The sequence below is a fragment of the Pseudopipra pipra genome, chromosome 18 (genome assembly GCF_036250125.1).
Source record: "Pseudopipra pipra isolate bDixPip1 chromosome 18, bDixPip1.hap1, whole genome shotgun sequence".
Taxonomy (NCBI): Eukaryota; Metazoa; Chordata; class Aves; order Passeriformes; family Pipridae; genus Pseudopipra; species Pseudopipra pipra.
The window spans coordinates 8,738,422-8,763,096 of record NC_087566.1 but is presented as its reverse complement, the minus strand read 5'-3'; the positions used below and the strand labels follow the sequence as shown (position 1 = coordinate 8,763,096).

Here is a 24,675-nt window from a genome sequence, read left to right as displayed (position 1 = left end):
TTCATGTTGCACTGAAGTATTGAGTGTATACGATGTTTGAAAGCTCTCCAGCTATTTCTGCCATCTGGTTCAAACAGGAGACAGTTGCTGGGTTTTAATACTCCCTTTGCTCGGTTGGAAGGGGGAGGTAGTTGACTTGTGGGGGATGTGCTCCACTGAGTCTTCCAATAATAGAGCAGAGCTCGCTGCCTCTGCTGGGGCATTTGTGGCTGAAAGAAGAGCGAGAGCGGAACAGTGTGGAGTGGTGCCAGCAGACAGAGGAATTATGTTGCATGGCCTGTCTGTTTGGGAGGTCTTTTGCAACAAATGTGACTATCACTGCAGTGGACGTGTGGGTCCTATTCTGCTGTGTCAAGGAACAGTCAAAATACAGATCTTTGCAAATGCCAGGCCCTTTCTCCTCAGTGTTTATAATGGTCATGCAAGGGAATGAAACTGCTGTCCCTGCTGTACAAGAACGCTGCAGTCAAGAGGGCTGGTCTCGTGTAAATGTCCCAAGCGTGGTACATCAATTTAATTTACTCATGGAAGTTGGCCGGGGTTAAGCTGGCAGAATAGATTTCCCTCCAGTGGTTTGCAGTTATGAGGTTTTCACCCGAGAAGCAGCTGCATTTTGGGAGAGGAGGAGCTACTCTTGTAGCTGTGGGCTTTGCAGAGACTGGAGGGAAAGCTCTGCAGCAGTAACAGAGTGCAGGTCTCGGTGCTACACAGTGAAAACAGTGTGACCGCGCTGGATATTTTGTTTTTTCTGCGGGCCTTTCCAAACCTCCTTGTCCTCGCAGTTGCCAGTTTAGCGTTTGAAACAATTCAGCTGCTTGAGTTCTCATTCATCATTGGGGCTGGCCCAGGCTCCCCTCTTGGGAGGCAAGTCCCTGGCCCATGGGGCCTCATGATGTGTTAATTAGGAATGGAGTTTTGATTCCTTGAGCTCGGTCTGGCAGGCGTGAGAGGGGATACTCTTGGTTTGCCTGAAAAACAATGAGGAAGACATGCCTCATCTCCTGCCTTTCTGGGTTTGTATTTGCTGTCCTTGCTCTCTTGCAAGTGGGTTGCAGCCAATTCTGAGTGTGTTTAGGAAGGTGGGTGGATTCCAGGGTGGTGTGTGGGGTCAGGCACTTTCTGTAGCGGACACTGGCGTTGGGGGACTGGCTGAGGCGGGATGTTGTGGGCTGTGATGTGGGGCAGCAGCGTGCTGATGTTGAAGCCCTTGTTAAGTCTTTGTTTCTCCTTAATGAGATGCTGGTGTCAGTAGTTCACATCGATGGTTCTGTGATACAAAATGATGTAAATGTGTCAATCCTCTGCAGAAGTCAGAAGGGTGATAGCAGGGTCTCCATGGAGGTCATTGCTGCCTTAACTATCTCCTCCCCCTCCAAAAAAGTTGATGTTTGATGTTTGAGCTGTTTATTCAAACCTCCTCTTGGTTACAAATCACACTAAACTATTCTGGCATGTTTGAAAAGTTGCCTGTGTCTTTCATTGCTCCTTGTGATGCACGAAAAACAATCTCCATGTGTTTTTGCTTCCTTCCCCTGTCCTTCTCCCCCACAGTTTTTTTGCTTTAGAAAAAGGCTCTGCTGGCTTTCCTCTCTCTTGCTGAAGGAGCAGAGCTGAACAGTGACTTAACATAGGCTGAAATTTGAGCTGCAGCTTTCCAACTGAGTTAGAGAGGGGCATTGAGTCTGTCTAAGGGCTGGAAAGCTAAACCTCCGGCTTCAGCCTATTGTGATACCACTATTCAACTCCAGTCCTTCAGAGAATCCTCCAGCAAAACAGAGGGAAGGCAGACCCGAATATTTCTAGTGACTGTGTGGCTTGGGGAGTGGAGCAGGAATGACATATTAGTGTAGGGAAGGCTCATTAAGTATCATAAGGAAGCAATAAAGGGCAGAGAGCTTGAACTTCTTATTTACTTCATATTTGGCTCTTCAGGGGTCAGAGCAGCCCCAGGCCAGCTCTTTTGGGCGGGTGCTCTAGCTGGGAAAATCTCAGGATTCATAAGGATGCCAGCAGAGTTGCAGGGAAATTTTTCCTGAGGACCTCATCCTGTTTCCCATCAAACAAGCAGGATTTTTGTCAATGATTGCTAATACAGTAACATCTGCTCTGTAGGTGAAGCGCTGTCAAATCATCAGGCAAATTACCCCCCCAGACTTGCCATGAGTAAAGGAGGCACAGCCCAGCCCCAGCAATTGCTCTGATTTATCCTGCAAGACCCCAGAGCTTGATTTCAAGATCCGGTATGATACTCCTAAGCCAGAGTTTGGCAGGGAGTTTGGGTGTGGGAGAGGAAGGACTGTGCATCTGTCTGCAACACCTACCCCAACTAATCTGGGAGCAGTGATTAAGGTCTGCAGAGAAAGTCCCGCTAAGCTTAGCCAAGGGACAAGGCCGAGGTGTGGAACTGAGTGGGATGTGGGCAGTACGAAGTGAGGGGAGGAAAAGGATCATTTCCAAACAGCACAACCTGCCAGCCAGGAAGACGGGGCAGAGAGGGCTTTTTCAAGAAACTAGAAGATAGCAAAGAAAAAAAAGGAAAGAAAAAAAGTTGAGCTGCATTGTGATATCAGGAAATTTTTGAGGGGAGCAATGTCCAAACTTACCTTCCTGTGTGCTTGAAAAGGTAAAAAGGAAAGAACTGTAATAATTTCTTTTCACAGGATCTTGGCTGTTTCAGAAGTGCAAAGATTAAGTACATACAGTTTGACGTTTTGACATCCCATCTGAGCCAGGTCTTGTTTTGGCTTGGCTTGTGACAGGAAGAGGCCCTGCCTTTGTGCTGGGGAGGGTGACAGGATTGCAGCGAGTCACTTTGTTGTATATTGATGATGTCTTTCATGTTTCAGCTTATGAATGTATCAGTTTGTGTGCATAGCCAGCATGTAATAGGAAGACTATATGGTTGACAATGGTATTCTTCTAGATGTATAAGTATGAAAGTACTTTTTAATTGAGGGATCAGCAGTCTCTCGTCTTCCTGGTAGTTTGGCTAAGCACTGAGTTACTGTGGAGGGAGGAGTGCCTTGAAAATGCCAAAGATCATCATAAAAACGAAGATCCTGAAATGTGAATGAGGCGAGAGCAGTTCTGCTGTTTGCTGTGAATTTTAGCAGATGGGTTGGGGAGTGAACTGAAAGTCACACAGTGCACAGCAGCCCTGGAGACCCCAAAAGCCACTGCTGTCACCAGCTGTCTCACCCGGCTGTTGTGAATGCTTTTAATGCCATGCTGGGTGCTGAGGTGCCTCTTGCAGGACAGTGTCAGCATCCCTGTGACAAGCTGTGCAGATGCAGGGTCCTCTCACAGTTACCCAGGGAGAATTTCTGAGCTGGGCTTACACACAGACGACGTAGGTCAGGCTCAGCCCTACAGGAAGCTCTGCTGAAGTCCTTGAGGTTACATCTGGGCTGAATTTGCACTTGGTGTAAAAGTATCTTTGGGTTCTTGTGTGGTCACGGCCAGAACTGGAAGAAATTTATGTTGAAGTGTCACATTGTCCCTCCGGAGCCTTAGCAGGATGTGATGACATTCTCCTCAAGACACTGCCTCGTGTCTTGTGTGGCTCCTTGCTGCTGCACCCCCATCCAGACCGGGCAGTATTTCAGTAGCTGGTCAATGATTCCTGCAGGGCCAAATTCAACCTTTAGTTGTCACGAACACTTGTGAGACAGACCAGTGCCCCAGTGCCATCGGGCAGCGAGAGGAGCTGCCAGGGGTTTCGCTGCCAGCAGTGCCTGCAGTGGTTGCCCCAGGAGTGGTCTGTGCCCCTTGGAGCTGAGCTGGGCAGGAACACATCTGCGTGCCTGCAGAAGGGTGTTCTTGTCCTGTACCCTGCTTTCACCCATGGGTTGTGTGGGTCAGAGGCAGCCCTGTGTTCTGGGACTTTGGTGATGGGTTACACAGAGCCTCCTAGGGATGAACACAGTCGCACCCTTCTGAGGGATATTTCTGGGCTGGATGGTGCATAAGTGATTTATTCAAGGTAAATGCACATTAAGGTTGTGAAGGTAGAGCCTTAAGAGCCAGAAAATTTGATACCTTCGTTTCCACAGTAACTGTGCAAGAGCCCTTATGCCCATAAGTAGCTGTTATGTATGTATAATATATATGGGTACACCTGGGATCCAATTTACAGCTGGAGTGGGATTCATCATTCCTGGAGGGAGATGGGGGGAGTAGATGTGGCGAATGGTTGCTCTCAATGTAGTTTTTTAATTGAAGAAGGGAGAAAATCCTGAGAGCTGTGATTTATGCCCAGTCTCATAAACACTTTTTCAAATTTTCCTGCCTCCTGAGCTCTTGTGAATGCAATCATGCCTGACAGAACCGGTTCCTAATGGAAACTCAAAAAATAGGTGTATGTTATGACCATGACTTTCCAGCAATGCAGCCAGCCAATGCCCAGGCAGCAGAGATTTGGATGACTGCTGTGGTTTTACATGTGAATTACACTAGCCATGCTCAACCTGTGAAATTAAAATGAGAGTGGACTACTTAAGCTGTGGGTTCAGCTCTGCCCTTCCTGACCCACTGCACAGCAGCAGCAAGAAGCCACGGGGACTTCAGGGGATCTTGCAGAGTTTAAGCTTGTTCAGAAAAGAGAGATGGCACACAAATCCCTCAAAAGGTGATTTAAATGTGACACTAACTGACACTGGCCCCTTTGAGAGCTCAGAGATCTGTTCAGCCCCTGTGTCCAGAGGAGGGAGCAGACTGGGGCAGGACTGCAGCCCTGTGTCCTTCTGGGTTGCTTGGGGCTGAGGGTCAGTTCCCATATAACCTGGCCAAGGTAAGGACATCCAGGCTTCCAAAGCAGTGGAAGTGCAAGGTATTGTTATCTTACCTTTTTTTTCAGAGCTGATACTGGAAGACCCCAGGCAGGGACTGCTTCCTTGTACAGTGGTTCATTTACCACACGACAGCCTGCTGCTCCTGCAAAAATTTGTAGAAAGTAGAGAAGTCCGTTGTGTTTGCTAACTTGTTTCACTTTTGGCTTTTTGAATTTGGCTCAGATTCGATTCTTGGAGTGCTTGCAGAGTGGTTAGCAGAGCAGAGGGCTTGACCAGCCAAATGTGTTCAGTTGAGGAAGCAGTAGTTTTAAAGTCACTTTTTCAGAGCAGGATTGCATAGGATTCCCCTGGTGTTCCTAGTGATACACCCACTCATACATGTCTGCTTGTTGGGAGGGGGAAAACCTGAACGGAAAAATATTTGGCTGTTTTGGGTTTGTTTTTTTTGGATACTTAACAACTTCAGTAGAGTGAGAGAACATGTCTCTTGTTGATAACAGAGCTGAAAATGGTGAAATGCTCTGGAGTGTAACTGAAGAATAGAAAGCGGGCTGTGGTTGGGAGGCTGAGTGGTTCTTTTACTCTCACACCAGGCCAAGGCTTTGAGGCTTTTGCATTTTGCATACCTGATAGAAATGACATTACCATTCCTTTTTATAAATCACTGTTGCTGACAATGGTCTCACCACTACCTCAGTTCCTTCTGTTTTGCCACCAGTGACTTTCTGTAAGTTTTCAGTTCCTGGTGGGCTGGCTGTGTACACTTGAATTGCTTGTTAATAGGCAGAGCACTGCTTGTTTTGTGTTTGTGTAATCTGTAGATGCTCTGCTGCACTGGAAACTTAGATCCAAATCACACTGTTTAACCATAGCATATAGCTGAGGGTGCAATAATATCTGCAAATCTGAGCTCTACACACCATCCACAGTTAGAGAACCCTTGGCATCTTCCTTTTGCTGCTTGCAGAATTCTTCCTATTCTTTCCAGCACTCAGGTTTTAGCAGTGACAGTATTGAATGTTCAGATGTCATAAATGCAGGCTGTGAAGCCTCACATTGAAGTGACACGTTTTCCTCACAGTTTCTCCAACCCATTATCATTCCAGTTGTGTTTCGCATCTGATGGTCGTGAAAAGTGACCAAGGGAATGCAGACAAGTTGCTGGATGGCGACGTGTGTTGCAACATGCAGTGACACTGAGAAAACGTGCCAGTGTGTTAGGTAATCAGTAGAAATATTGAGAAGATAATTGCTGTTAACATATTGTGCTGGCAGCCGCCAGAACAGCACTAATTTCTGGGTCTGGTTTTGAAGAAGTCGGAGCAGCCGCTGTGTTCTATATGTGTCTGTGTCTGACACAGAGCACTGAGCAGACGAGTGCTTATTCAAATTTCTGCTGGCTGGTGCCTTTCCTGGAGTCCTCTAAATAGATGCAGTTCATCAGTAGAAGGTTTTTCCATATTGCACCGATTTTGAGTCCCGTGACTTTGCCACCCCCCTTTCTATTAATTTTCAATTTTCAATTTGGGGTACTTGTTTGTACCTACTGAAGACGGGGCAAAACTCAACATGAAACTCGTGAGTTCGTTAACTCTGCGCATCACGTACCTGCCCACGAGGGCTCCTTTGACCCAGACGTGTTACTGCTGTCTCAGGGTTTATTGTGAAATTTGCAGTGCTTGCTTTTGGAAATGCCCATTCATCATGAGCATGAAAGATAGCTCAGATTTTGTACTCCTAAAAACAAAGTATTTAAAAAAACCCCAAAAACCAAAAAAGAAATGGTAAAGGGAAAAAAAAGTATTTTAAAATGGTTTTTTATTTGCATAGCACTGAAATAAAATCAATATCTGCCCCCGTACGTTTCCAGTGGTGGAGACAGGCCTTGTGAGGTCAAGACATATAAATACATAAAATAGCAAGACAGCAAATTGGGGTTTCTCATTTCTCTCCAGGTTGCAGTAGGTGGAATGGGTTTGCTCCTTGGGCTGTTGCAAAAGTGTTGCTTCAGGAGCAGTTTGAGTAAAGGAAGTTGTTGGTGGCTTGGGCTCCGGCAATCGCCCTGTGCACGGAGGGCACCGTGAGCCTGCGCAGCACAGCCCGGGGGGAACCGAAACTGCTCCAGCACGGGGCCGGCAGCAGTTCTTTGGTTGGGAGGGTTGGTTGCAAAAGGGTCAGAGAGCTGGGGCTCAACTTCCAGTTTTCCCTTGTCAGAACTTACGTGTTTCGACTTCGTCGCTTTTCAGCGGTGTTTGGAGTCACTGGCTGCTCCGGACTGTTTGGAGTGTTTGGAGTCTGTGTTTGTGGGGAGTTGACAACTGTTTACCAGGTGCAATTATCACACACCTTTGACCAGCTCGCCTGTGCTTTGCCCAATCTCTTTCTCTCTCCATATCAGGCAGTAGGTCAGGGACACAGTTAGGAAAAAGGCTCTGAGATGGTGAGGAGGGGAGGAAGAAGAGAAGCAAAGATGGTCTCCCCAGTCCTTCCTGTCTTTCCTCCTTGCTGGCACCTTCAGCCGTTCAAGGAATGTCCTCAAGCTCGCCACTGCCCAGATTCCCTGTGTCAATGAGTGCAATGGCACAGAGCCTTGGGAAGAAGAGGGCTAAGGATGGTGAAGAACGGATGGGGTTTTGTTTTTCCTGGGCCTTTTGCTGGCCTGATCAAGGGATTGGATATCTGCTGCTTTTGTGGGTGGTGTGGAGTGGGAGTTGCTGTCTTACATCCATTTTTTTTTTTCCAAAAGAGCTGTGTTTTGCAGTGAGCAGATAGAGTTTTGTGCTGCGTCCAAGTGGTGCGTCCTCTTCCAGCAGTGCAGGATTAACATGTGTTGCACACACCAGGGAGACATTCCCTTTGGAGCCTGGGGAGGGATTGCTGAAGTAGGCAGCTTTTTTCCAGGTTTCCCTGTTCCCAAAGGAGCTTGTTATTTCTGGTGCCTTGTGTATCCCAGGCAAAACAAAATATATCCATTTCAGGTGATAGCAGTTGTTTGGTGGAAGCAGGAGCTGGTGTGATGTTGGCACATGGCTCTGGGGACCGTTTCCCAATCCAGCTCTTGTTGCTAAGCAGTTGCCAAACGTGGCATTTTGGTCAGCAGATGTGGCTGAGAGTTTCCAGTGCTGATAATTGACATATTGTCTTTGAAGGATGCAGATAAATGTGAGCAACTGTTATCAAGGTGCTACAAGCATTTTGCTATTGTCAGGGAAAAAAAAATACTTGGAAAATGTGAAAATACTTTGTACTGCATGAAATTATTCAAATTACAATAAAACATAAAGGCCAGTCTACTGGTGGAATGGATGCCTTGGAGATGTGCAGGAAGGATGCATTTTGACAAGGGAATCTCAACAAATTTATTGCTTGGTAATACAGTGTCAGGTGGGATGTACCTCCCAAATAACCTCAGAAAAGTGTTAACAGCAGCTGGTTTTGCAATCCTGAGGGGGGGTGTTCCAGGCCAGTGAGAGGCAGGTAGGTGGTGTGGGTTTGGTGGCAAGGGGCAGCCTGGCCCTTGCAGAGCCCTGTTGGAGGATGGTGTCCTGATGCTGGAACTGCTTTTAGATTCCCTGGGAGCTGGCGTTGTGCCGGGAGCACCCAGCCTGGCTGCGAGGCACCAGAACTAAGCTGTGATCCCTGCTGGGTTGGAGGCTCAGGCTTCAGCTTGAGGAAGTCTTGTTGCATGACTTCGTCTTGGCTCATTGCTGGGGCACACGTGCTGCAGGCAGAAAAGTGGCTTTTGGCACAGTGGCTGTGGGGGCACAGTCCTTTGGGGGGACCCTGGCTGGCTTTTGCAGCCCAGCTCCTCTGGTTGTGTATCACTGTGGGGTCTCGGAGAGGGGGAGGCAGGCAAGAGAACATGAGGAACTTGGGTTTGCACTGTGATGTGAGGAACATGGGTTTTGGGGTCAATCACTGAACAGTAGGTAAAGCTTCCACATGCCTTCTGTCCTTGCTCTGAAAGGGTTTATGTGGAACTGCTTTCAATGTCCAAGTGGAGCTTTAGATGGTACCATGCATTAAAAGAAAAAAAAATCCCAAACTCAGAAGGGCAGCTCTGAAGGAGTCTGACTTTGAGTTGGGATGGAGCTTATGTGAGGACTGGATTTTATTGTAAGTGAATTTGGGGCTAAATGTACAAACGTAATTGTAAGAAGGAGGAATGTTGGACTCTGGTTATGACCCAGGTTTTGCAGTACTTTTACTGTTTTAACTGAGCTCTGGAATCAAGAGCATTGCACAGTGCAGTTGTTCTACTGAGGCACAACCTTAGAATCACTTCCAGTGAGATGTATTGATGATGGTTTGTGCTGTAAGTACCACTGTGCAGCTCTGGTGCTCCAAAAGGTGCTGAGACTAAACTGTCCTAAGTAATAAACTATTAGTTGCAAACCACCAAGCCAGCTGTTCCTGCACAACTGCTTAAAAAATAAAAAGATGCCCGTGCCTTCCAGCTGGTCACCTGGATCAGTGAGCAAGGCATGGAATGCATGAGCACAGAGCTGTGTTTGGCTGGTTTTGTGCCTTTCTCACAACTATTTCACATAACTCTTCAAATGAGTAACCTACCTTTTCGAGACTTCATATGTAACTTCAGACTAGGGAACCAATCTAATGGGAAAGCTGCTCTAAAAATTACAAGTGAGACTTGTGGGATTGAGAGGGGTTTAGATGTGTCTGCTCATGTATGGGCTGTAGAGATGCTGTACTGCCCTGTGCTTCTGCAGGGCTTCGTGCTCATTGCCAGCATTTTAACAAAGCTCTTTAAATCAGCTATTAAGGAAGTGAGTAGAATAAGTGTCACCAACGTGGGGAGGAGGCCTGAAAGAGCCTGAGGGCTGGAGTGGTGGGTCTGAGGAGCAGAACATGGATCACCTGTCACTGGCTGCTGCTAACAGGCTCTGCCCATGTACATGCAGTCCTTTCACTTGAGCAGTCACCTGTGGGAGAGCTTGATTACAGCTCTGCTGCAAGAGAGAACAGGAGAGACTTTGGACTAACTCATGAGTTAGCAAGGAAAAGGCACATCTTTATCTTTCCTTGGTTGTCTGTTGGGGGTTATTTTGTCTGGGTTACTAGGAGTCCTTCAGTGGGAGGTCAGGGCAGTGGGTGCCATCACAAGCCCTCTCAGAGCCAGGCTGTGTGTGGTGATGCTCCCCTGGGGTCCCTCATCTGCTCATGACCAGCAGATGAACAGTGACCTTGTTCAGTAGTTGCTGGTGGACCTGTCTTCCACAAACATCTAATCCCTTTTTCAACCCATCTGCGCTTGTGAGCCTGCGGTGTCCTGTGGCAGTGAGGTGCACAGCTCAGTTTTGTTTGAGGTGCAAAGTGTTTCCATGTGTTTGTTTAAACCTCCTGCTTGCTAATTAGGGGACAGGTGGGGAAATGGGCATACTTTACCTCTCCTCTCTTCTTTGCATATTTTATGCGTGCACAAATGGCAGTGGGAATGCAGCCCAGCTGGGGGGTATTTCCACTCTGGTGCTTTAGAACAGTTGTGGTTGCATGATTTGTTTTGCATATAGTGGGGATAGTTTAATAGTAAAAGTTTGATATCTTCTAAAAGGCCATGAGAAATGTCATCTACTGCACGGAGATTATTTTTGTTAAGGGATCAGTCAGCAGTTGGCAGCCACAAGGGTTATGTTTCCATCACCTGAGAGGAGTGGTATGGGGAAAAACTTGTGTTTCCCTCACTGAGCAGGTTTTGGACAGGGACAACTTGAAGGTATTTCTGGCTGGATATTGCTCTAGGCTTCGTCTTAGAAAAAGGAAGATTTTTAATGTGTTAATTAATATGTTACATTCCTCAGCTGATGTGCCTGATTGTCTCCCCTCTGACTGCACTTAGTTAAATGTGAGTACAGCAAGAGAGGTAAAATCTAAGCAGGAAATAAAGCAGTGAAAAATTCAAGATGCCTCCAGAGAGAAGAGAAATGTTACCAAAGGGGAACTGTTTCTTGCTGGCCTCACCCTTACTTTTGAGGAAGAACTTCTCTACTCAGCTGCTGGAAATAGGCTCCTCGGAGTGAAGTGTCTCCTGTGGTGTAGCTGGAGTTTAATGCATCCACAGAGCTTTGCTGGGAAGGACTTGTTAGGCTTGTGTTGTAATGCTCAGAAAATGAGGAGCCTGCTAAGCTCATTAGGGTGCCAGTCATCGTTTGTGGTCACTGCTGTGACAGTCTGGCCACAGCCAGAGAGGGTTTGTGTCACCTGAGCCTCTCGTTCCCTAAACAAAGGTTTTGTGCCTTTCTCACTCTATGGCTGCGTCCCAGAGACCTGGAGTACCTCCACCACCTCCACTGGGGGCCTCATCCAAAGTGGGTAAATGCTTTTTGTCACTCAAGATCACGTGGACTGCCTGAACCGGCTTCTCTGCAGTGGTTTTTCTGGGAATTTCAGAAACACAGCAGATGTCCCATTGTCCTCTCTGGGATGATGGCAGTGCCTGTCTCCAGAACAGAAAGCCACAGGTTTTCTTATTTGAAACCATACTGTGTAGCCACCATGACTGCAGTCAGGATGATAACAAGGTCTGTAGGACCTTGTTAACAGTATGTTCCCTCTTTCAAGCTTCCTTATTTCTTTTCAAATAGCAGGTACTGGGCTACAAAAGAGCTGCTGGAAGGAGAGTAGTGCTGAATCTGTGTGACCTCCCAGGCCAGCAGTAGAGGGCTCAAGAAATCTCACCAAAAGTGCTCACGAAAGGTTCACATAAAAATCAGGACTTTAACTCTTTCCCCTTGCTTGTTGCACACTTTTTGGAGAGTAAAGGTGTACTTGTTTGGAAAGGGCTCTTTTGGGATTCCTCCATCAGCTGTGGGCTCCTGGGTTTTCTTGCAGGTGCCAAAACCACTTGGGTCTCTTTGCTTCCCAGGCACGTGGAGAGATCAGGACGGCACCTGAGAAATTCAGGGCAAGAGTGGCTCAGGCTCTTGGAGAGGGGAAGGAGAAGCCAGGCTCATCATTTGGGATGCCTCTGGAGAAGGGAGGCGGGTGATTGAACTGCTGCCGTGGGATATACTAATGGCACCTGGATCTGAGGGCGGATGGCAGTGAGCAGGAGAGCGTTACAGGATGATACTGATGAATGATCTGACAAAACCTCTTTTTTTTTACCTGTTGTCCTTCAAGTCCTCGATTTCTTAACTTCTGCCCTCTCTTTTGAGAAGACTCAGCGTTGCACAGGTTGTATAGTGGACATCCAGGTCTTGCAGATGAAGCCACTGTTGATACTAACCCTGAGAGCACTGAACAGGGCACTGAAAATGCTGCCCTAACTGTGATAGCCATGTGATTTCAGATAATCAAGGGTGTAGTAATACTATGTAAAAGGGGAAGAGTGTCAAACTGGTCTACTTCTGCTGATTAGAACTTGTTTAAATACAGTATATGTACAACCTATTCTTCAACAGGCTGCTATCAGCTGAGAAGCTAGACTGTTTTCCAAGCTTATCTGCTTTCTTATCATCTTCTTGGTAGCAAGATCTGAATTCATGGCTCCATTTGACCTAAGGTTTAAGTATGAGGGTGAGGTCAGGGGGATGGCATCTGAGCTCCTGCCTGGCACTGAACTGTGAGGTATCTGTGTACTCTGCACATGCAGTTAATGCAGGGTTTTGTTTTTTTTACTTATAGGTGGACTCTGATCTAATGTTGCCAGTTCCCTTTATCTTTGATTGCAAAGTACCTTCTGCTCTTTAGAGATGTGGGTGCATTTCTGTGCACCAGCGTCGGGAGCGAGACAGAGCATTACAGAATCATTTGGGAAATGAGTTCTCTGTATACAGGGTGATTTCTCATAACTTGTCTGCTTTTCTTTGCATCTTTAGTAAAGGAGATGCTGCCTGAAGCTCTTCATCTTTTGTGTGTGGACAGACCTTAAAATAAAATCTATGGATAATAGCTGAGGTGGCAGAAAATGACAGGGAAGCCCATTGCATGCTTACCACTGCCTTTCTCTTTTCCAGAGAGACTGTTCAGTTCCTCTGTTGGATTTGGCTGGTTTGTTCCCAGGACTCTGTATCACTGAACCTGGTGTCTGAGAAGGGCTTTACCTGAGTAAAGCCAGTCTGGCTGTATGAAAGTCTTTGGGAGAAGCAGAGAACATTCCCTGACTAATTTATCTGTAGGGGGTATTTTCTTGCCACTCTACCATCCTTTTATGCATGACTTAGCTTCCCAGCCGACTGAAGCCTTTGAAGTTAGATTGCAAATAGCTCTTCAGCTGTCCCTTCCCCCCATCTAAAATAGGGACACTAGAACAACCATCGCTGTGGAAAGAGCCTTCCTTGTTACATGGCTCCCCAATGTTAACACCCCCCTCTTTTCCTCCTTCCTTTTCCCTACCTCCTCCTCCCCCCTCATAAAGAAACCTTTTTTTCCCCCCTTAATAAGATCTACTTAAGACTTGAGGGAAAAGGCCATGGTTCCATGAGTTGGTAAATCCAATTTTAGGGTGTTTCATATGTGATGAAAAACACAGTGGCCACATGACGCAGCCCCTGAATTGGCACACATTCGCCCTGCCAGTTCGGATTTGTTCACATAATGCAGGAGGGGCGACTGTCCAGCCTCACATCGGGGCACACACGGGCTGCCCAGGCATCCCTGAGCTCGGGCTGGGGGCCGCTGACTCCCCACTCGTACTCTCACTGTATTTTGTGATCTGCCCAGTTGTATCTTCACGTTGGTCTTGTCTCAGATCTGAGCAGTCTGGGGGTCTGGAAGTTTCCATTTGAGTGTGGACCCAAATGTGTTGTGTTGGCCTGTCCATGCAGACACCAGAGAGCGTCTCTTGTGCGTGGGAAGCCCAGGGGCAACGTCTGGCTTCTCCAAATATCCCTTCTTTGGTGACCCTGCCCACAGGAACAGTGTAACCACGTCATATGCCATGAAGTTTGCAGTTCAGAGCTTCCTTCCCCTTTCCTGAATTAAGCCATCCCTTTTGTGGAAGGCAGTGCACTTGCTAACAAACAGGGCAATCCCCTCAGTGAGTTATTGCCCTCTTTGCCAGTTCATCTCTTCAGGCTTTCTGCTGAGGCAGATCTGGCAGTTGTTCTCCCACTGGCTTAGTTCCTGGCTCAGAGGATTGCTGTCCTAGGAATTCATGTTGAAAACTGAACTATGGTGCTGTCTTGCCAAGAGAATGGATTTTTGAAAGTACTGAATGGTGGTTGGGTCTTCTCACACATGAGTCTTCGATCCCATTTCTCAAGTGGTTTTGTTTCTGGATCAGTGAAGATCTGGTTATCTCAGACTACACTGCATGGGCTTCCCATCCCTGTCCTCTTTGCTTCACCTGGAGTTGTCTGTCCTTCCCTGGATTGTTTGCTAAGTGAGAGAAGTTCTTAGCCTCATGGAAATGCCTAGAGTCTGCCTAAGTGGGTGTTTCTTACTCCAGAATCCATTTCAACTTCTGGAAGGAAGAATCCACGCATCGTTTCCTACAGCCACTGGAGCTTCTCTGTACAGTCAAGTGAAAACAGCCTGAACCCCTCCTGTTCAATCATTGCATTACTTTTCTCCTGTTTTTCATGTTTTGTTGGTGTGGGTCATTTCATGCCCTGGGTCACGTCGGGGACCTTAGGTCAGAAATACTGATTTAAGCTACTGCCCCATTCCTTTCCTTGGAGACATTAATGTTATTGCACTGTCCTGTGAGGAGACAGAGGATAATCCCCTCTGGAATCTGAAACAGGTCCTTGAAATGTCAAGACCCATCTCAGCTGCTCAATGCACCTGAAGGCCTGCAGGAAGCTGGAGGTGTGCCTGAGTGTCGGATGCTGTGTTTGACACTCCTGCCCATCCTGCAGGAGTCATTTTAGCTCATTTTGTCATCTTAATTCACTAGATTTTCTGATGATGGCATGGATTGTTGGGCAGCCTTCCAGCTCTCCTGCTGTCCTTAAAACATAAGTCAATTTACTTCTGTTCCTGGTGTCAGGAAGTACTGGAAGTTAGTGAGGAGACCTTTTCTCTTTGTGAGCATTAGCCCCACGTGCTTCCCCGTCTCAAGAGCCCTTCCTGCTGTATGCTGAAAGCCCAGTTGAACTCCTTCCTTGCATCCTTCCAAATCCCAACTTGTGGCATCTTTCCACATGCAGGACGGTATAATTAGGGACCAGCACCTGAGGCAGCACATTGTGAGACACAAACACAGAATCTTGGTGGGATTTCCTGACTCCTGCCCTTCTCTTCTGGGACTGACAGAGACTTGTGGGGGATTCTCCCGCTGTCCTGTGGTTTGAGGTATTGACTCAAGAGTTCCCTCTTGGCATTAGAAGGAAAAGTAAGTGGCGTAAGTTGGGCTGGTGTTTACAGTGCTGTTTGTTTACAATGAGCACTTGGGTATTATTGTCACTCGTTTTACTCGTTGGGCAGCCCTGTAGGTGTGGGGAGGATTGTCTGTGCCACAGAAGTGCTGCAAGTAAGTACCAGACCAAAACACAACCTGAGCCAAGACTGTGTGTGTGTCAGGTGGGACATTGTCATGGTAGGGAGCTTGAATTCTTTTTTTCAAGTAGAGAGAGGTTCTTTTGCAGTTGGTAATAGATGAAAACACCCAAGTAATGTCCTGTGAGAAATCCCTGCTCCATTGCAGCCTTTGTGGTGCCCCTTTTTGTGGGACACAGTGTTGAGTCCATGGCTCTGATCTGTGTGTTTGCAGCCTTTGCCTGTGAGTTAATTTACAAAGCACTGTATAAATACGTGACTATATAAAAACCTTGCAGTCTTCTGTTCTGCAGACAGAAATACATGTTGCTGGAGATATTTATAATCACTGATTTGTAATATGTAAATTTTTCCATTTGCCTTTTACTGAGCTGGGCATTTTATTATAGTGCAAACACATCTGAGAGCTGTCTTGTCCCAATTAAAAGCTGCTGTGGTTGCCATTGAGGGCTCTGACAGCAGCAGGAGGATGGGAGCTCTCTCAGCTGCCCAGAGGAGGTGGAAAGACCTGACTAACCAAGGGGGAGGAGGCAGTGACCCAACTCCAGCGTCAGTCCAGGCTGTGGTGGTGGTGGGCTGGCCAACACAAGCCCCCATGGGTGCTGGTGACAGCACAGTCACCTGAGCAGGTTTGGAGCTCACTCAGGACCGTGGAGGCAGCAGATTGCTCTGTGTTTTTGTTGCTGCTGTAGCTGAACTGCTGGCAAACCACCTCGAGTGGCTCTGCCCTCCTGTCCTCCACCTCTGCAACCCCAGCAAAGCACCGCCCTTGTGTTGTCCCTTCAGAGGCAGAGCTGTAATTATGGTTGGCAAAGTAAAATCACTGGTGCCCATTGTAAACGCGGTGCCGAGGGTGCCTCGGTCCCGCCTGGCACCGCGAGGTGTGAGCACTCAGCAGGTCCCTCTGCCGTGTCATCCTGCCCAGTGCTGCTCTCCCAGCAAGCCAGGAGGGCAGCTGGGAGCCACAGCTCCTCTTCACGTGCTTTGCCAAGAACACATGGAGCCTGCAAGCTAAAAGCAGATTAAAAATGAACAAAGCAACACCCTCTGAAGCCCTCGCTGGGCTTGTAGATTTTGGGCAGCAAGAGGTATTTGCTCTGTTATCAGAGTGAATGGTGAGATTCTTTGGGCCAATCTTGAATGAGCTTGTCATTTTTTGAAGGAGTTTTTAATTGAAATTGTGTCTTTGAGGAAGAGTTGGGGGTGGCTGGTTGATGTCCTCAGGCTTCCTTTTTGTTCTGGTTGGTGGCATAAGAAATGTGTCAGGTTTGAAATGCCTCATTCTCTGTAAGGAGTCCGAGAAGGGAGAGCTGTGTGTTACTGGGCTACTTTCACCCGGAAATCAAGACAGTAGTGCCATTTCCCTTGTCAAATGCAGAGCACAGATCATGAGGAGCTTGGTGTGAGCCCAGTGTGGGGAGACTGCTGGATCTGGGGAATAGGAATTTGGAGGACCTGGAGTCTGTTCTTGACTCCGTTAGTGACTTGGTGTATGACCCTCTTTGGTCAGTTGTTTTCTCTGGAGGCTTTTTTTTCCTTGCTTTTTTTTTTAAAAATACACAGTTAGACTTGATCACTTGTAAATTGTTTCAACCCTTAGATGAACTCAATCCAAAACCAAGTGATGAGTGTTTAACCAGGTTATGAAAACTTTTTGTCCAAGAGTCACTTTTGATTTTAGTTGTGGCTTTATTGAAAAACATTAAAGCTAATGCCCTTGTATTGTGCTGAATGCCATTGATCCTGCATTTCATTATTTTGGTGCACCACAGCTCAGTCAGGCAGTGTCAGAGTAGTTGCTACCCTACCTCAAATATAAGTAACTTGGTACCCAGCAGAATTTTTAAGTGAAATTGGCTGTAAGCTGATGGTATTCAAAAACGTGTTCTGAAATTCTGGGTAAATTCTCTATCAGATGGTCTTTTAAAAGGAAATGGAAGCATGTGAAGTTCCTCTGCCTGTAGGAAAGGTGCTGAACAGTGTGTACAGTGAAGGTACACATGCAAATGTTAGGATGTAGTTTCTTCTTTCTGCAGGTGTGAACATTTGCTTGCAAAATGGGTGTTGCTCTGAGGTGAGATCGATACCCTGCATGCAGTGGCTCTACCCTGTCACTGTGCAGGCTGATCCAGGAGTGGCATCCCAGGATGTTCCCTCATTTAATTCAAGAGGCTCTGCACACTGTGCTGGTGTTAAAGGTGGCAATTAGCATTTTGGGTGAACAGTGAATGAGGCCATTTATAACCAGTTACGCTGACATGAATCTCTCCCAACAAATTTGCATCATTAAAACACCTTTGGAAAAATGTGTCATGCGTATAATTAAATACCTGTTTTGCTAACTCTTAATTTAATTAAGGCAAAGCAAAGATGGCAGCACAAATTAATTTAGCTGGAAATGGCTTTTCTCTCAGTGGACTGAAGGAGGTTTTCTGGTGGCATTGTACCAGATGACCTCAGAAACAGGCGGGTGAACTGCAGGACTGACTGACACAGATTTTTTGACAGTGATGGCCATGACATCCTCATGGCACTACATGTGTCATCTATCAGCTCACTTTTTTCTGCTTGTGAGAGCAAATAGGGAGGCCAGCTAGAAGGGGTTTCTTTGAGAGGACAGCATAGCTACTTTTGAGCTACTGAATACCCTGAGAGTTATTCAGTCGTAACCGTAGTAAATCCAGGTTCAGACAGGTGAATGAAAAGAAATTCATAGAACAGAAGATATTTCTATGTCTCCCCTTGGTTTTCTGTCTCTACCTTGATCTCTTTCACTTGGTGCCTACGTTTTCCCCCCTTAGATATGACTTTCCTGTAACCATTCATCCTCTTTAAATATTCATTTCTCTTAACTTTCTTTAAAGCCTTCCTTGTAGATGATCTTCTTTTGGTTTGACCTCTTTCCTAACCTTGTGATTCTTCCCCCCACCCTCCTGTGCCTTTTCTGATCTTTTTCTCCCTGTCACTTAATCTCTTTCCCTCTCCCTTTCCATCTTGCTTGGGATAAAACTGGAGCACAGACTGTGTGAACTGTGCAAGTGCAGGTGAGTTGTCAGCCCAGCCCTGTAGGAAGCAGGGAATCTGGTGTTGCTTCCTGCACACCCATCTGAGCACCAGAAGAATTTAAAAAAAAACTTTTAAATTTTCCAAACGTGCTGGTTTTTGCTTTAGCAGTTCTCATTTCAGCTTAAGTAAAAATAAATGCCTGTATGAATGAAGGAAGCTCTGTGCCCTACAGCATGGAATCCTGCTAGTCCTGCCACCTCTCTGCAGTTTCAGGATTGGCTTTTTCTGTGTGGTATTTCCTTCAAGAGGGAAAACCAACCTCATTTATCAGGCAGGATTCATTGGTACTGAGAGTGGGTAAAGGCTGGTGTGGCTGGGAGTGGACTCTGGGTGAGCACGAGGGGTCTCCTGTGGTAGGACTGGCTGAGATGGGCTCGGGGCTGGTGGTGCTCCAGGAAGGGACGATGTGTTGTCTTGGACAGGTCCTTTGGGTCTGGTACTGTGTGCTCACCAGAGACCAGTCCTGAGCTGTGACTCACACTGGTGTTGGGTGGCTCTGGGAGGGTACAGGGTCCTACACGAGGGACTGGGGAGAATTTGTGGCCTGGCACTACCTGGTGCTCCCCTGAGGCTTCATGAGGTGACTTTTCTCCATACCCCATCAGATGAGATGAATATGAATTTGAAGCTGATTTGGTCTGTCTTTGGTAGCCTGAACACTCCTGGCTTTCTGTTCAACACTGACCTTTAGCATCATCCAGCTTTTGCAGCTGGAGCCAGTGCTTTTAACAGGGCCTTTTGTGTTCACTTACTGAAAAACGGGGTCTGTTTCACAGGAAACTTGTTTACACCTGCCACAGTCATCTTTGCTCTTCCTTTGCTCCTTTCACTGGAGCTGCAGCAGTTGAAACTGCAGAATGTCCTTTCATTCCCTGTCATTCTCGGCGTGGGACGTGACTGCAATTGAGCAGCTGGGGCGAGGATGCAGGGTGTGACACCCACTGGGGAGTGTTAGCCAGATGTGGACACCTCGAGGGAATGATACAATTGGGCTTTGGAAAGACTGAAGTGCAATGGATTATTATTTCTACTTCATTTTTCAGCTGTTCATTTCAGGGTTTTCAAAGCAGCCCTTGGAGTCCTCCCTGCACTGAAGTGACTCTGTGACTACAGGAGAGTCCCCTCTCTGCCACCATTAGCAGGGGGTCGACAGCACTTGCTCGGGGCTTGCCAGGTGAATGAGTGTCCTTGCTGGGCATTTTCGGACCACTAAAACTGCTAGAGGCTTTTTGGGGATGCCCCACACATTCCGTGAGGCTCCGGGTGCTGCTGCAGCGGAATGCGGGGAAGGCAGGCGAGGGGAGGTGCCAGGACGGAGGATTTGCACAGCTGCTGCTGCGAGCGCCGTGCTCAGCCTGCTCTCTGGTGGTGGCTGCTGTAGCAGAGATGACCTTTGATAAAACATGAAGTGTTTGGTGTGATTTGGATAGTTGTGGTTGCTCAGCTTCACCCAGTGGCAGTTCATAGCAGAGTCAACTCAGCTGTTCTTTCTTTTGTTCCCGTACCCCAGTGCAAGATTCACAGGTTAAAAATCAAATCACAGCTGCTTCAGGGAGAGAACTGCTAACAAAGCCTGACAGACTTCAAGAAGTGTTTGGACAACGCTCTCAGGCATGTGCTGTGACCCTTGGGGTGTCCTGTGCAGGGCTCAGAGTTGGACTCGATGATCCTTGTGGGTCCTCTTCCAGCTCAGCATATTCCATGATTCTGTAAAGGCTTCTTCCCCAGCATCTCTCCCCAGAACTTCCAGGTTCTCCAGTGTCTGACGCTGCTCTTTCCTTTCAAAGTGGGGTGACTGGTGGGAGAGCAGACAGAAAAGGTACCTACTGGCACAAAACATGAAGAAAATAATAAATATTTCTGGGATCTACAGTCAAATTTGGCTGAAAGCAGCCATCAGGTTCCAAAACTCTTGCCAGGATTGTGACAGAGAGAGGCACTAGCAGACCACTTGATGGTGTTCTTTTCCTGGCTTGGCTGGGCTGGAGCCTGCAGCTCCCAGAGCAAGCAGGAGGGCTCTGGTGACATGAAGATGGTCTTTACTGAGATTAGCAATGTGAGGAATATTTTTGGAGAAGGTTACTGGGACCCTGTCCTGTCTGCTGTCATCACTCTAGTGAGAGATCAGCCCCATTCCTGTTTCCTAGATAAACTGTCAGTGTGTGGATATGTCTTCCAGCAGTGTTGGGTTGCTGTATTTCTTATTGGGGTTTGTTTTAACAGTACCTGAGGGATGTGACAGTTATGCATGTGGATTCTTGATGCTGGAGACACCTTGAGGACTGAAGTGCCTGTAGGACACAGTGTGCAGGTGTGACCATGTGCTGTTGGGTTCCTGAGGCTTTTCTGTTTTACAAGACCTAATCAGGCAGCTTTGAGACTTCAGAGCAAGCAGGAACCCTCTGTTTCAGTCCAGTTTCCATCCCTTTGGCAAAGGAGGTGGGACATAGTTTTAGCATTTTCTATACCTCTGTATTTCTTATGGTTAGGAAAGTAATCCTTTTGCCCCAAAACATGACATATTCTATGTCTTCGAATCCCAGCATTTATCACCTTGATGTTTAAAAGCAATTTAACAAGATTTGTGGCTCTTTTTTTCCCACCTGAATTGCTGTGGTCTAGTCAAGACAACTTTTAGTAGCAGCAGCCATGTGGAAGTGTTGTCTTCCCTCAATTAGAGGTTAAGAGTTGGCAGCAAATGAGCCATGGATTATAATTAAAAAACAGGGTAATTCTTTGTTCATGGAGAGACTAAGGAATAAAAACTCAGAGTGTAATGTACCTGTCAGTATTAGATGCAAATGAGAGAGAATGTGTCTTGCAGTGAAAGACATATGAATTGTGTGTATTTTGCTGAGCATGGGAGCAATTCCTCCTGTTCCATAGAAGCTGAGGGTTTTGTTCAGTTTGTACTGATGCTCTTTTAGAAGGCTTTTACCTCACTGATTCCTGAGGTCTGACATGGAAGAGAAAAGCTTCAATAGGCACCAGCTGCTCGGGGGCCTGTCTTTTCAGAGCATCGCTGGCTCGCTTTCCCCTATTCCCAATTAAACTGTGTGTTAAACTTAGCTTTTGTTTGAAGCATTCCCGCCCTGTGGTGTTGAATGTAAAAGGAATGTGTTGGTCACCTTTACTCTCTCTTTTGTCGCAGGGTCAGCATTCCTCAGGGGAGGACATGGAGATCTCCGACGATGAGACCAACCCAGCGCCCATCACCAGCGCGGAATGTGCCAAAACCATTGTGGTGAACTCCTCCGTCAGCAACACGGCAGTGATGGCCCCGTCGATCCCCCCTCTGCCACCACCGGGATTCCCTCCTCTTCCTCCTCCGCCTCCTCCCCAGCCAGGCTTCCCGATGCCTCCACCGCTGCCTCCGCCACCTCCACCCACCCACCCCGCCGTCACCGTCCCCCCGCCACCGCTCCCGGCCCCTCCCGGGGTCCCCCCGCCGCACATCTTGCCTCCGCTCCCTCCCTTCCATCCCGGCATGTTCCCTGTCATGCAGGTGGATATGATAAGTGTCTTGGGCAACCAGTGGGGGGGCATGCCCATGTCCTTCCAGATGCAAACTCAGATGCTGAGCCGCATGATGCAGGCACAGAACACGTACCAGTATCCCCCTTTCATGACGGGCCGGATGCAGTTCGTGAACCTCCCTCCCTACCGCCCTTTCTCCATGGGAGCTGCTCTTGGCCGTGGGCAGCAGTGGCCCCCACTGCCCAAGTTTGACCCCTCGGTTCCACCACCGGGGTATGAGCCGAAGAAGGAAGATCCCCACAAGGCCACTGTGGATGGAGTCCTCCTGGTCATAGTGAAGGAGCTAAAGGCTATCATGAAAAGGGACCTGAACCGCAAGATGGTTGAAGTGGTGGCGTTTCGGGCATTTGATGACTGGTGGGACAAGAAGGAACGTCTGGCAAAGGTAGGCTTTCACGTGCTCTCTGCTGGATCCTAAACTGTTCTTAGTGCTTGTGGCTAGGGCATGCATCAGCAGGGGTCTGGAACTGACTTTAAAAGAACCCACAACCCTAAATTGTTATGGTAACTAAAACGGAAGGAAAAAGTAAAGCCACGGAGTAGCTTTGCTGTGAGGTACCCCATTGCTGGAGGCTGCTGAAATTAAATGGGAGACACATGTGTCCCTGTCCCTCACCTGGCTCCATGAATGCCCGTGGGGCTGGTCTGTGTGCTGGGGTAGGCAGCAGCACCAGACTCAGCCTGCAGGTATCTGGAAGGTGCTCAGTCACTACAGGCACCTGCCTGGGGACAACTTAGCACCTGGATATTGAACCTGGCTTATTTCCATGGTGTCACTCTGTATATGCAGGTATTTCATGCTGCTTTGCCATCAGAACCAAGTTTAGCTCCAAAAAACTAAAGGAGGAGTGTTTGAAAGCACCAAGTCGCTGTTTTGTGTTCCCCACTTCGTGTGATGAGGTCTGTGGGTATTTCCAGTTCTCCCACCTCCTCAGTGCATGTTCACAGCAGCAATTAACTCAAAAGCTGAGCGTTGGCCAAATACGTGAGGAGTTCCAGGGATTAGTTAAGAAAACAGCTTTGCATGAATCATCTGATCCTTTCTCACCCAATTTGAAGTGTACCTCAGCCAGGAAACAGCTCTGTGATCTAATGTGTGGTGAATTTGTCACTACCAAAAAAAAAAGTAACACCGCAGAAAGGTTCATGCAAGCCTCAAAATCACCGTTACAGTGAATTATTGAAAAAGTAACAACAAACCAAGCCACAGCCTGCAGATAGATCTTGTGTCTCAGATGTCAATTTTCAGAGCAGTATCTTCCCCACCTGCTTTTGTAAAACAGTTGCATGTTAACTCTGGTGCCTGGGAGAGCTGCTTGGCTTTCTGGAAGGTTGGTAATGCTGTTGCTTAACAGCTGTTTTATGACAGTGTAATTTGCTCTGGCTCAGAGCTGGCTGGTGTGACATGCAGCAAGAAACACCATCACTCTTCTGACTAATGCTCAGAGCTTTTCCCCCTGCCAGCGAGCGTGTGCTGACAGTTTTGGAGGAGGCCCCCGAGTTTCCAGGGCGATGAAGGAAACAGATCCAGTACATAGTTGCAAAAGCAACAACTGAAATACTCAAGAAATTGTTTTAAACCAGACATCTGCACTGAAGAAGGAGAAGCAAGTCAAGGCAGATCTTCAGGCTCTTTTACACCTCAAGCTATGGCTGGATTTGGCATGTTCCTCCCTCACCTGGAATTTGTAACCCACTTTGGGAAGGGAAGCTGGCTGTACCACAGCAACTCGCCACAGTCCTTGCCACAGGTTATGTTGGATGTGAGCAGTGTAATTGAAAATAGGAAACTGCTGCATGGAAAACCACATGTGCTTTCTGTCCAGGAACAGAGATGCCAGAACCATTTCTGCCCCAGGGCGCTGCCTGGAAAGGCTTCTGCCAGGCCACATGTTACTGTTGTGTGGAGAAAAACCTCACAGGTTTCAGAGCCTCCTTTCTCTAGGACTGGGCACCCCTGGCATTGGAGTGAGACAGGATTCATTCTCAGCCATAAGAAAATAAGATACAATTGTTCAGCTTAAACTGTCCCTCTCTACTGTGTATGTGTGAGGATGAGCCAGCTGGGCTCCTTGGTGGCAGCTGGAGGTCAGGTCTCCACGTGCTTTGCCATCACACTGATTTTGGCTGTTATATTCTATCAAAGGAATCAATTCAGGCAGCTGATTGACTGCCAGGAGGTATCGTGCCATAGGTAAAAGGTGGGAAGGCCCAAGGATAAAGCTGGTGTCCCATGTCAGACAGAATGGAAAATGTACAGGGAGCAGGCTGTGAAGGAGCACGTTGCTAGAGAAGGCAGCACGTTCCATGGGCCTTGTCTACTACCTAAGATAGGGGAAAGCTTTTCCCTGTTCCCAAATCTAGTGATGGGTTTGGGTTTGAAAGCCTGAGTAAAATGCATTAAGCAGAGTGCCAGGAATAACCAGTCATCCCTGGCCACGGAGTGCTGCCGCTTGGATTCTCTGCTCGGTATTCCCATTAGTCTTATCCCTTATTAGCAGGAGAGCTGAGCTTAGGCTGCCTCCTCGGTGATTACAGCCCACTCCAGCACACGAGCTCTGTTAGTGTGTAAGAAAAAACAGCTTGTTAGATGGTGCTGTGCCATGGGCTGATGCAAATGAGTGTTACCTCCAGTGCCCTTCACTCAGGAAGAGGTGGCAGAGCGTGATGTGCCACCACATGTAATGCTCTCCTAGCTCGGCCACCTCTCCACAGCTGCAGGGGTCTGAATTCCTGCTTTTCCTTCACACCTTAGCTCTGATGAAATGGGATTTGTCGAGGCTGTATGTCCAGTGACCAAATTTTGTATTTCACCCGAATA

General features: G+C 47.6%; 1 protein-coding gene across 1 annotated transcript in view; it reads left to right on the top strand.

The window, feature by feature from the left end:
* SETD1B (SET domain containing 1B, histone lysine methyltransferase) overlaps positions 1 to 24,675 on the top strand; it is a 50,483-nt gene that overhangs the window by 10,009 nt on the left and 15,799 nt on the right. The window contains exon 7 of the mRNA XM_064675064.1: positions 21,469 to 22,239. Coding sequence (XP_064531134.1) covers positions 21,469 to 22,239 — 771 coding nt within the window. The remainder of the gene's footprint in view (positions 1 to 21,468; positions 22,240 to 24,675) is intronic.